This window comes from Chionomys nivalis, chromosome 6, assembly GCF_950005125.1.
Source record: "Chionomys nivalis chromosome 6, mChiNiv1.1, whole genome shotgun sequence".
Classification (NCBI taxonomy): domain Eukaryota; kingdom Metazoa; phylum Chordata; class Mammalia; order Rodentia; family Cricetidae; genus Chionomys; species Chionomys nivalis.
The window spans coordinates 69,184,223-69,197,103 of NC_080091.1; the positions used below are offsets into that span (position 1 = coordinate 69,184,223).

Consider the following 12,881-nt stretch of genomic DNA (forward strand, 5'->3'; position numbering starts at 1 on the left):
GCGTGGTGCCGAGGGTTCAAAGGGCATGGGGTGGGGGGGACGACAGAGGCTTATGTCCTGCCTTCGCCTCCCACGTCCCACCCCGCGGAACCAGGCAGCCCTTCGGGAGACTGTTCATCCCTCAAACAACGCGACGTGCACTTCCACACGCCGACCGCTGATGATCAACCACACCGGGCACACCCAGTCTCCGCCACGGGCCGCTCCCCCGCCCCCTGCTCGGCGTACTGCGTCGCTTCCGCCGTCACGTCACACCGCCCCGACTTCCGGGTCGCCGAGGCCGCCGGTGGCGGCGCACACAGCCGTGTCCGCTGGTGTCCAGTCTATGGAGTCAGTTGGCGCGGCCGGCGACTCGGAGGCAGGAGGTGGTGTCCGAGTGGGGGCCTCTGCCCCGCCAGGATGTTTCCGGGCTTGGCCGCCGCCGTCGCGGCGCACAGGTGCAGCTGGGCGACGCTGTGCAAGCTCGGTGGCGGCCGGGCAGTGACCCGCGGCCGCAGCCAGGGTGAGTGACCGGCGGAGGCCGCTTCTGGCCTCGGCAGTTGACCAGCTTGTCCTCCCCAGTCCAGAGCCCGCCGGTCTCGCACGGTCCCCGCAGGCGTCCCCGCGAGCAGCGGCTGCAGAGTCCCCGCGGGGGCCAGAGGGCGTGGGGACACCCCGAGGCGGACCACCGGACCGGAAGGCTTAGCGCCTATCGCAGTGACCCTCGGTGACCCAAAGGCCGTGGGAAATGGTGGATTCCAGCAACTTGGAGGGTCCCTTGAGTTTGCCGCCGCAATTTTACCTGCCTCTTAGTTGGACTGAGCTACTCCTGCGTTGTTTTCTTTATAGTGCCACCTCGTTTTCCTTAAGTCTCCCTAAATCAAAGTGGATGTCACATACGGATCTTAAGGTGTGGACATCTCATAGTTATCGGATGAGCCTAGTTTGGTGACCGGAAATCCCCCAAAACTTTGCAGTTTCATTGAATAATCTTTTTGGTGAAAATGTCGCCTGAAACAGTATATAACCCCTCTAGGGGTGGCAATGATTGAGTTTTGATCTTCAGCGTTTCTTTCTCAGTCAAATTTAATTTGCTCGAGAATTTCTGAAATAGCATTAAACCTGTAAGTCCTATTTCTGTTCATCTCCCTCGTTGCCATAGCTTGGCATGTCACAGCATGACATAGAGGACTCATAGCAGAGCCCAGAAGGAAGAGCACAGGACCAAATCCATTGCTCACCCGATCCCCCAGATCTTTGGGAGTTGCAAAGAGCGTTTACAGAAACGATTCTCAAAATTCAGGCTTCAAAAACTTAAGTGGAAGTCAAAAGCTGTCGCCATTCGGGCTTTTGAGTGGTAAAAGCGGTACCAGACTCCTGTGTTGTGCAAATAAAGCAGAATATATTCATATCTTATTTGTAATAAACATAAAAGCTAGCTCCTAAGATTGCAAATGAATTTATTACAGTAACACTGGTTTTTAGGGGTTTTGGTAGTAACAGAAAACTGTAGCTATGGAGTTTTCCCATATTGGCAATATGCCTGATTGTCTTAAGAAGAGAATGAATCGTTTTTTTATATACTCTATTCTAAAACCCCAAGTAAACTTTGGCATACTTAATAAAATTCAAATAGTGACTGTTAAATGTGGTTCACACTTCCCTTTCAGTCTTGGTAAAATGAGTTGAAATAGTGTAATTTGTAATTCTTACTCTGTGTAGCTGTCACCAGACCAAAAATGTTATGCTCTTTCCCTCATCTGTGCAACACAGATAATAATTGCCTATCTCATTCATTTAGGGATGACTTGGCAAAGTGCTTTAGGATGTTTACTACTACAAAAAATTTGAATGTTTTTACACTCAAAACCCTTTTAGACTAAAAATTTACCTTTGTAGAAATCTTGTACAGTATTTGAGAGAGCAGTCATAGCTATGGTTAAATTTAAAAATCATTTGGAGAAAGTGTGCTATTTAAGTTGGATGCATGCTACAAGAAAAACTATTTAAAGTTCTTGTTGTTTTGTTTTGTTTTGTTTTGGGAGAGGGAGCTGGGATCTAAAAGCAGATGATTTTCTTTGAGAAGAAATAAAGTTTACTTTCTGCTTCTAGAATGTTTACCTGTCGAGTTAAGGCTTCTAAAGGATAAACCGAGAAGCCAGGCATGATGGTGCATGCCTTTAGTCCCAGCAGAGGCAAGCAGATCTCATGAGTTCAAGGCCAGCCTGGTCTACAGAGTCTGATTCAGGACAGCCAGGACTGCAGAAAAAAAAAAAAAAAACAAACCCTGTCTTGAAAAACAAAACAACAAAAAAGAACAGAAGAGGAAAACACTGACTGATATCAGTTTTTAAAGATGAGAAACCTCTGTGAAGGCAAAGAAAAAAGGACAATATTCAAGAGCCCAGCCACATAATATAGTTTTGCTTTGTTCGGTAGCCAACATTTTAAAATAAAATTATTTTTATTTTATGTGCATTGATGTTTTCCCTATGTATGTGTGCTCGTGTGCACATGGAAGCCAACAGAGGGCATGGAATCACTAGGAGTTTGAATTATTACCATTTGCAGTACTTAGCTGCTGAGCCATTTTTTCAGCCCCAATACCCTTTATTGGAGATGCAGGAACTCCCTTGTACTGATTGGCCACAGAATTGAGCATTGTTTTAGAAGGTTCTTCTCTGTATAAAAGGAACTTGAAGAGGTTTGTGCCCTGTGACCTAACAATTACACTTAAAATGATTTACATTAAATAAATGCATATTTAAATGTATATTTCAGTTCATTACTATACTAATAAATTGTAAACTTATTTATAGCTACAGGATTTACATTATGTTAGATGCTTTTATTGATTTTTACCCCCCAACCCTTCTTTTTGAGACAGGGTCTCGACATTTAGTTTAGACTGACCTAGAACTGTGGTCCTCCTGTCTCTATCTTCAAGTCTTAGGATTGCAGGCTGTTTCTACCTTTTCTTAGCAAATGTCAGAAGTAATAAGCAAGATAGTAAAGATATGATCCAAGAGGTAGTGCAGGACTTATCAGTGTTTGCTCTTGTTGCCTTCTTCAAAACTGAATTTAAAAAAAAAAAAAAAAAAAAAGGTGTGTGGGGGTGACTTTCTTCATACCAGGTGTTAAAAGCATAGCACGCCCATTCTCCTGGGCTGGGCTACTCTGTCTTGCTCACACCTTTGTTTGCTAGATGAGTAGGCAGGGTTTTCCTGCCGTGTTGGCTACCAGAAAGGACACAAGTAAAATGGGGCTCCTGAGTGTTACTATCGCACAGACTGCCACAGACTTGATAGTGCTGTTAATAAGATCTCTTTAAAAAATAAATTGACTATTTTAAAATTTTTATGTGTATGATTGTTTTGCCTACATGTTTTCTGTGCATCCTATGTGTGCAGTGCTCATGGAAGCCAAAAGAGAGTATTGAATACCCTGGAATCAGAACTGTAGAAGATTGTTAGCTGCCACGCGAATGTCAGAAATTGAACCTGGGTCCTCTGGAAGTGCTCGTAACTACTGAGCCCTGTATCTAGTCTCCGTTAGGATCTTAATGAAGCTCCAGATCGCTTACTGATACTTGTGCTTTTTATTTCTTCTTGTTGTACACTTGTTTTTTGTTTGTTTGTTTGAGATAAGGTTTCTCTGTATAACTCTGGCTGTCCTGAAACTCATTATGTAGACCAGGCAGAGGCAAGTGGATCTCTTGAGTTTAAGGCCAGCCTGGTCTACAAAGAGAGTTCCAGGACAGCTAGGGCTGTGTGTGTGTGTGTGTGTGTACACGCGCGCTCACATGTGTATGTATGGACTCATGTAAAGGTATTGAGGCCAAAGGACAGCCTTGGTTATCATTCTTCAGTTACCATCCACCCTGGGTTCTGTTGGTTTGCTTGTTTTAGAAAAGCTCTCTCATAGCCTGGAGCTCAGCATGTAATAGACTGGCAGAGCGTCTTGGGGATCCTCTTCTAGCTGCCTCTCCAGCGGATGCCCAGCATTTTATGTGTGTACTGATGACTGAACTCAGGTTCCCTGCTTATAAGGCAAACATTTTATGAATTCAACTGTCAGACAACCCAATTACTTACTTTTTTTTTTTTTTTTTTTTTTTTTTTGATTTTTCAAGACAGGGTTTCTCCGTAGCTTTTTGGTTCCTGTCCTGGAACTAGCTCTTGTAGTCCAGGCTGGCCTCGAACTCACAGAGATCCGCCTGCCTCTGCCTCCCGAGTGCTGGGATTAAAGGCGTGCGCCACCACTGCCCGGCTTAAGAAATATGTGTATGAATTTTTTTTTTTTTTGTTTTGTTTTTGGATTTTTTTCGAGACAGGGTTTCTCCGTAGCTTTTGGTTCCTGTCCTGGAACTAGCTCTTGTAGACCAGGCTGGCCTCGAACTCACAGAGATCCCCCCTGCCTCTGCCTCCCGAGTGCTGGCATTAAAGGCGCCCGGCATCAATTGCTTACTTTTTAAAAAACGTTATTTATTTTATATGTGTGCATGTTTTGCCTACATGTATGTCTGTGTACTACATGTGTACCTCGTTCCTGAGGATGCCAGACAGGGATCCTCTTGGTGGAGTTAGAGTTGGTTGTGAGCTACCAGGTCATCATCATTTTATTATTTATGCCCCGGCAATACTTAAACATGCGTGGGCAGCCCGTTTATGGCGGTTCTCCAGCTGTTCCTATCCTGGGCAGTCCTAGATGCTTGTGTTACTGCCATAGCCAAGGTTCCACAGTCTTCCTTTATGCTGTCTGTCCAGCGGTACACTCCTCCAAGCAGTGCTATCTCCTCGTATCTGCTGTCATTTATTCTCATAACATGGCCTAAGTATCTCAAGTGCCGTTGCTGTAGTTTATTTTCTTCTGTAGATGGAGGTGCTTCTTATGGAGCAATCATGTCAGTATTGGAAACTGAACCCAGATCCTTTGGAAGAACAGCCAGTATTCGTTGAGCCATCTCTCCAGCCATGCAATTATGAGTTTTTAATATGTCAGTGCTTTAGAATTTGGAAGGAAGAAACTACTGAAATTGTCTCTTAGGTAAGGGGACTGATGTGTAGAACATGGACTACAACTTTGACTCAAGCCCTAAAATTAGCTAGCCAAACTACAAGATGTCTTTTTGTTGATTTTTTTGCAGATGCAACACACATAATAGACTGAATTGTCAGTTTGCAGGGAAGAAAATAGTATATATTTTTCTTAGTCTCAAAGTGAAAGCCAATGAAATAAGTAGTAGATGACAGACTAGATTGGAGACAGCAAGCAATGAACAGAAGCGCAGCCACTGTTAGGAGCCACAGAAGCAGTAGCAGTAAAATAAAAGCAGAGCCTTGTAACTAGGCCCTTGGTTGTTGTGACTAAACCAGTAAGATCCCAGCAGTTTTACAACGTAGATCAAAACAGTCCTTAGGTATGCAGCAGCGAGAAAACTCTATTCAAGTAGAACAGTAAGTGCAGACTAAAGACTGACGTTCATGTGTAACTAATTTTAGATATCATCTTGAAGAAAGGGAGTTAAGATTGGGAAATATGTTTTACTATATTTCTGCCAGCTGGAATTAATGTATTCAGCAGTTCATCCCACAATGATTGATTATGCTTTTTGCTGCTGTGTTAGATTTTATATTGGTTTTATTGAGTCAGATGTGTACCTGTGTAGTTTTGCCCTATAAGCAGTTTTCAGCTGTGTGTTAGTGGCAAAAGTATACTGAAAGCTGTTAATACCTGGAATTCTATTGAAATTAAAAATTAAGCCGGGCGGTGGTGGCGCACGCCTTTAATCCCAGCACTCTGGAGGCAGAGGCAGGCGGATCTCTGTGAGTTCGAGACCAGCCTGGTCTACAAGAGCTAGTTCCAGGACAGGCTCCAAAACCACAGAGAAACCCTGTCTCGAAAAACAAAAAACAAAAAAAAATTAAGTCTGTTTCCAAACAGCTAGCAAGGGAGCCATCTAAGATAACCCTATAGTGTTCAAATTTGAGAGACCTCTACTGGCCAGAAATAAGAGCATTTGAGCATTACTTAAGACTGTGACTGAAATGGATTGAAATGTACAGCACATCATACTGAAATCTGGAATTGTAATGACATGTGCAAACTAAAACCAGGCCATCTCTGCAGCATGATAGGTGGTGCTCTTAGCGTTTTGAGAAATGGTGCATAAGAGGGAAGGAAGAGTTAAGCTCTGGGCCTGCCTTAAATGGTGCTACTGAGTAACCAGAGGGGGAATTTTCCCTGGGTGAAGGTATTCTACAGAGTGGAGAAGTAATACAATTGGAGCTGCAGTTTTAAAGCCACCTAATCAATAAATGGATCTAGCATGGAATAGCAGTAGTCATTGCTGTAAATAAAGGGACAGCTAGATATTAAGTGAGTTTTTTCTTGTGCTGTGCTGCTCAGGGTCCAGTGCTCTACCACTGAGGTACAATTGCAACCCAGAATAACCAGCCCTCAGAGACGCTTCATCACCACCTACACATGCAACTGAATTCAGAAAAAGCTGCCACACACACTCTGACTTGTGGGACATGGAATAGGTTAAACAGCATCCTGGGAATTCAGTCAGTAAAGTTCAGACTGGAAACTACCAGGGCAGAAATTCAAACAAACAAATTCAATATTTAAAGAATGCAAATAGAAACAATAACCAGTTGTATGGCTTTAAAAATGTTTAAAAGAGATCTCAGGCACAGTATGGGTCTGTTCACAGAAATGGAAAAACCATGTTTGTGACAACTGGCCAAGGACTTTCTCCTTTTTAGAGAATTATTTATTATTGTGGGTGACTGTCTGATGTGTGTTTGGGGGTATAAGAGCACACATATCATAGCACATTTGTGGAGGTCAGAAGATAACACTCTGGGGTTGGTTCTTAGTGCTCTTCTCCGTTGAGCCATCTCGTCTACCTCCACCCCCACCCGGTCTCTGACTCTTGAGATTCATTGTTTATATTTAGGGATAAGAAGTGTGCTAAACCTTGAGTTACAAACATTTGGCCCTAAATAAGCTTAGGAAATTTGAGATGCTTTTTAGAAAAATACAAATTATCACTACAGGCAAATTTGATTATCAATTGTGCTGAAATTTAGTTTTGGATTCTCAGTCAGCAGAAAAGGCAAAGTAGATCCAAGGTACATTTTGTTTGTTTATTTTCTTTCCATCCCTTCTCATTATATTATTATTATTATCATCATCATCACCATCATCATTGCTATTATTATTTTATTATGGCAGGTTCTCACCATAATAAATAAATAAAATAAATAAATAAATAAATAAATAAATAAATAAATTGGCTGGCCTCGAATTTGGTGTGTAGACCAGGCTGAACTCTGACTCACAGAGATCCACCTGCCTCTGGCTCTCCAAGTATTGAGATAAATGGTGTGCACCACTGCTCCTTTCTCACATATGCCCTTAATTCCCCTTCCTATTCTGCCTTAAGAATACCAGTGGCCACAGTGAAGATGTTTTTGATAGGTTACATGTATAGGTTTTTGTCACTCAGCTTTTAGAAATAGATGCATATAACCAAGACCATGTTGGACTTGATCAATTTGCCAAATAGACAAAAGAATACATTGACACCAGGGAGTTTCCCCCAAAATCACTGTTTTGGAAAAATCAGTTTTCAACAATTAGACATTGTACTGCTCTACCCCCTGGTGCTGAAAGAAGGTAAGGTCCTATCTTTGAGCTATGTCCTCCACCCAAGTGTCAGCTCTTGCTAACCATTGTAAAAACTGGATTATCTCTGATGACAAGATTGGATTCATGTAAAACCTTCAAAATTATAAGTTTTATCTAAATAGTTCTTGAGTTCTTTGAAGAGCTGGAATTCAGAGTATACACAGTAATACATAAAAGGGAAGGTCAGGAGAGTGGTTGTTCACTTTTTTGTTGCTTGACTAAAATGGTGGAGTCTCTTTAAAGCCACTGTCAACCAAGTTGCAGCAGCTCAAGGGCTTTGTATCTTCTGTTCTTCTCTCAGTGAAAATTCTCATGTGCTGGGCCATTCACCAAATGGTGATCTAATTATCTGATTAAAAGTCAGAGACAACAGGACTCACTACTAATATGATTCATTTATTGATTATGATATGAAAGGACTAAATCTCCAGCTCACAGAAAGAAGACATGGGATAATTTTGAGCAGGAAGCCCTCATGACTATCCCTTACCCAGAGTCTGCTATTCATTATATTATGCCAGTTTTTTTTTTTTTTTAATGCAGCCAGCATACAAAATAAGAGAGTATCTGTTATGTACCTTTTGGAATAATTGAGTATGAGTGTTTTGCTTGATTATATGTGTGTGTGTATTGTATATTGTGTATATATGTATAATATATGTACATATATGTCTATATTAAAGTTTCTAAATCAAATCTAAATAGGAAAAAGTTGAAATACTTGATTCTTATATTACTAAGGAAATATCTCAAGTCAAACATTTGTTTTGTTAATTGTATATTTGAGAGCTGTTTTGAAAGTAAAGTGATTTTTTTCCTCTTAGGATGGAAGAATTTAATGACATTTGGAAGCTTTACGTACATGGTTCCCAACAGTCACCCACATGCTTGTACTATGAGTAAAGTCAAGTTGTACTCCACAGAAGTCCACAAAGGAGGGCAGGGGTCACAAGCTCCAAGAGCAGGAAAACCCCTGGCACCTAAGGAAACAGGTTTGTGTACACTTGCTGAAAGCTTTGAAATTTTCTCTGTATTGGAAGAGTGTAAAGTTATTGGCTTCTGAATAACAGAACTTGCTTGTAAAACTATCTGGACTGGTGTGTGTTTGAGGGCGGGGGTGGGGAGCTGCAGCAAACAAAAATATTCCAAAGTGGAAGGTGAGGACCAATTCCTGAGGTTGTCTTGACCTCCACATACACTTGGGCCACACAAGTACCTGCACTCACATATACAAACAAGCACATGTGCAGGCGTGTGCGCGCATGCGCGCACACACACACACACACCAGTTTCTTGCATAAACTTATAATGTTTGTTTACTCTGTTATGTTGCATATGTGCTTCTTTTTTACTTCTGGTGGTGTTTCCTTTAAAAGCCTGCTAGGGCTTTGTGTTTTATTGTTTTGTCACATTTGGTCTCTTGATTAAGGCATGACGTTTATTGCCTAGTTTTGGTTTATCTGAATAGTTTTTTTAAGTGGCCCTCATGTATTTGAAAACAATATGTATTTTTGATTTCTTGAGACAGGACTTATATATGTATAGATTTATAGCCTGCTTTAAAAATCTTTTTAAAAATAGTATTTATATGCCAGGCAGTGGTGGTGCACACCTTTAATCCCAGCACTCAGAAGTCAGAAGCAGGTGGATCTCTGTGAGTTCAAAGCCAGCCTGGTCTACAGAGTGAGTTCCAGGACAGGGTCCAAAGCTACACAGAGGAGCCCTGTCTTAAGAAAAACTAAAAATAAAATAAAATAATATCTATAATTTCCAATTTTATATAGAAGTTGTATATTCTATTATTGCTTCGAAGACTAAAGATAATCAATATTTAAGTTCCCTTGGAAAATGCAAAGACCTTAGAATACCTAACTCTTGACAACCTGTTCCCAATGGATGTGCTATTTATTGGCCAATATTTTATATCCATTCAATTCTATAAAACATACATTGGTGTTTTGTTGTTTTTGTTTGTTCCTTTTTTTCTGTTCTGGTGATTGAACTCACACAAGAGGCAAATACTCTACCATTGAGCTACCCCAGCCTTTAACAAAATTATTATTAGTGTGTTTGCATGCATGTACGTGCACATCTGGAGCTCAGAGGACAACTTTTTGAAGTTGATGCTTCTACCTTCCTATGAGTGTGGAGGATCAAACCTACTCTCCAAGGTTGTATAAAAGTGCTTTTGTTCGGGCTGGAGAGATGGCTCAGAGGTTAAGAGCACTGACTGCTCTTCCAGAGGTCCTGAGTTCAATTCCCAGCAACCACATGGTGGCTCACAACCATCTGCAATGGGGTCTGGTGCCCTCTTCTGGTCTGCAGGCATATGCACAGACAGAATATTGTATACATAATAAATAAATAAATATTTAAAAAAAAGTGCTTTTGTTCACTGAGCATTTCATAAGCACATCAACTTTATTATTTTATTTATATTTTTAATACACTTTATTTTGAGACAAGATTACATATTCCAGACTGGCCATAAACTCATGGCAAAGAGCCTGCAGCTAGGCTCTCTCTTCCTAGACAGGAGGAAGAACTGGGTAGGGAACAAGATGTGGCACCTGAGCCAGGCAGCAGTGGCGCACGCCTTTAATCCCAGCACTTGGGAGGCAGAGGCAGGCGGATCTCTTTGAGTTCGAGGCCAGCCTGGTCTACGAGAGGCTAGTTTCAGGACAGGTTCCAAAGCTACAGTGAAACTTGAAGGAAAGAAGGAGGGAGGGACAGAGGGACGGAGGGATGGAGGGAGGAAGGGAGGGGCACCACCAGGTAAGATGTCATGCCATTGGCAAATGCTCAGGGTGGGGGTGGGGTGTCTCACAGGTTGTCCCAGTAGGGTGTCTGTCAGTATCTTTGAGAAGGCCTGAACAGAGGCTGGATTTGTTTTTAAGATTTTGGAGGATGGCTTGTTGAAAAATAGCAAACAGATTACAAAGGAGGGAACCTGAAACAGTAATGCAAGCAAGGATTTAGCTATATTAATGACAGGGATTTTTTTCTATCTGTTATTTTATGATCGTTGATTGGTGTTTGCCTGCAGGTATGTCTGTATGAGAGAGAGTATTGGATCCCCTGGATTAGGAGTTACAGACACTTGTGAGCTGCCATGTGGGTGTGGCAGTTGCACCTGAGTCCTCTGGAAGAGCAGCCAATGTTCTTAACCACTGAGCTCTCTCTCCAGCCCCAATCCCAGCCCATGGTGGGCATTCTTATTCAAACCACAGCAGGCTGCTGCTCCTCTTTGCTTCTGTATTGATTTTCCATATGGCCAGCTTGATCCTTAAACAATAGATTGTTTCACTTTCTTTTAGAGTTTCCCCTTGACTTCCCTTTATCCACAGAACAAATTTACTCAAATAAAAAATTCACTTTCTTCCCTCTCAAAGTGCCCCATTGTGATGGTTATTCTTGGTTGTCAACTTGACTACATTTGAAATTAACTAAAACCCAAATGGCTGAGCATGCCTGTGAGAGATTTTTTTTTATAATTAAATTATTTGAAGTGGGAAGACCCACTTCTAATCAGAATCTTTGAGGTGGGAAGATCCGTCTTTATGCATGTATATATGTATGTATGTATGTAATGTATGTGTATATGTATGTATGTATTGGTTTTTAAGACAGGGTTTCTCTGTATAGCCCTGACTGTCCTGGAACTCACTCTGTAAACCAGGCTGGTCTCAAACTTGGATATCCGCCTGCCTCTGCCTCCTAAGTGCTGGGATTAAAGGTTTATGCCACCATTGTGGTATATTGGAAGATACACCATTACTCCAAGTCTTTTGAGGTGGAAAAATCCACCCACCTTTAATCTGGGCCACACCTTCTGCTGGCAGCATATGTAAAGGACATGGAAGAAGGAAGCAAGTCCATCCCTTCACTGGCGTTAGAGTCTACTTCTTCAGATTCCAGTGTATACTAAAGACTAGCTGAGACTGGGCTTCCGGCCACATGGACCAAACAGCTATGGTGGTGGACAGTCAGCCAGTGTTGGACTAGATGAAACACAGCCTGTGAGTCTTTCTAGTAAATCCTTTGACCTCCACACACACATGTCATAGCACACATGGGTTACATAACTCACATATATGCACATATAGACACACAAAATTAATTGAATTTTTAAAGAGTTGGGTATTACTAGTTGAAGGAATAAAAAGTGTAATGAGTCTCTAAGTTCAGAATTCAGCATGCTTATTATTAAAACCCAGTAAAGGAAAGAACAGTTGATGAGATGACATATAAGGGCAAATATATTAGATAGTGGTTTCCTTAGGTAAATATAAACTCAGACAAATATATTAAATGTTGGTTCCACTATATAGGATCTTTAAAATTGACATTCATGAATTTGTTTCTTTTTTTCTCTGAGGACTAATAAAAATTTGAGTTTAATTGTCTTATAGTAGAAATACATTGTTTATTGACAGTTTTATTTTGGGCTCTTTTTCAAGATTTGCCTAAGCCAAATTAGACCTTGTTAGCTATCAGATAGATACCAAGTAATTGCTTGATTGAAAGATAATTTATATACTTAAGAGTTTTAGATTGACTTTTGAATAATTCAAATCACATGGTGAAGTCAGGAGCAGCTCATTAAGGAGCAGAGGCTTGCTAAGACATCCTTAAATTTTTAAGGAGCATTCAGATGGTTTGAATTTTAGTAAAATTAGTTTCAATTTTACTAATGACAGCAGATGTGTGGCAAACAGCCAGAATTTGAGCTTAAAACAAATGTCTAGAGGTATTCATGGATAGAATATCGGATTATTTGTGGAAATTATGAAGATTCTATACCAGCAAGTAGTATGAGTTTTTTAAGATGGTTGTGGTTTATAAAATAAGTATTCATGCATGTGTTTGAGCCATTTGCTAACCTCCTTGTTTGTGCTTCATAGCATTATATATATAGTAACATCTAGACAGTTCTTAATGAGAATAGTCACAGGTTTCCATCTGAGAGCAACTTATTTTATGTGCTTTGGTTAAATGATCATTGTGGGGGTTAAGTGGTGTTTCTGAAGCTTTTGACATATTTTAGTGTAGGCAGAATTGCTGTAGTCTGAGACCAGCCTGTACTGTACTGGATTAGATGTTGTCTCATACAAAATAAAACAGAATGAAGCTCTAGCTAATATTTCATAGTCATTTAAGAGTGAGAAGACAGTAAAAGAAGTAATTTATAGAGATAATGGGGG

The 12,881-nt window shown here is 41.0% G+C and overlaps 1 protein-coding gene across 4 annotated transcripts in view; it reads left to right on the forward strand.

Moving 5' to 3' along the window:
* Nucleotides 1–266: 266 nt before the first annotated feature.
* Nucleotides 267–12,881, forward strand: part of Slc30a9 (solute carrier family 30 member 9) — a 65,757-nt gene continuing 53,142 nt past the window's right edge. For all 4 annotated transcript variants that reach the window (XM_057771753.1, XM_057771756.1, XM_057771754.1 and 1 more), the window contains exons 1-2: nucleotides 267–502; nucleotides 8,502–8,669. In XM_057771753.1, the coding sequence (XP_057627736.1) occupies nucleotides 400–502; nucleotides 8,502–8,669 (271 nt within the window). In that variant the 5' untranslated portion in view covers nucleotides 267–399. The remainder of the gene's footprint in view (nucleotides 503–8,501; nucleotides 8,670–12,881) is intronic.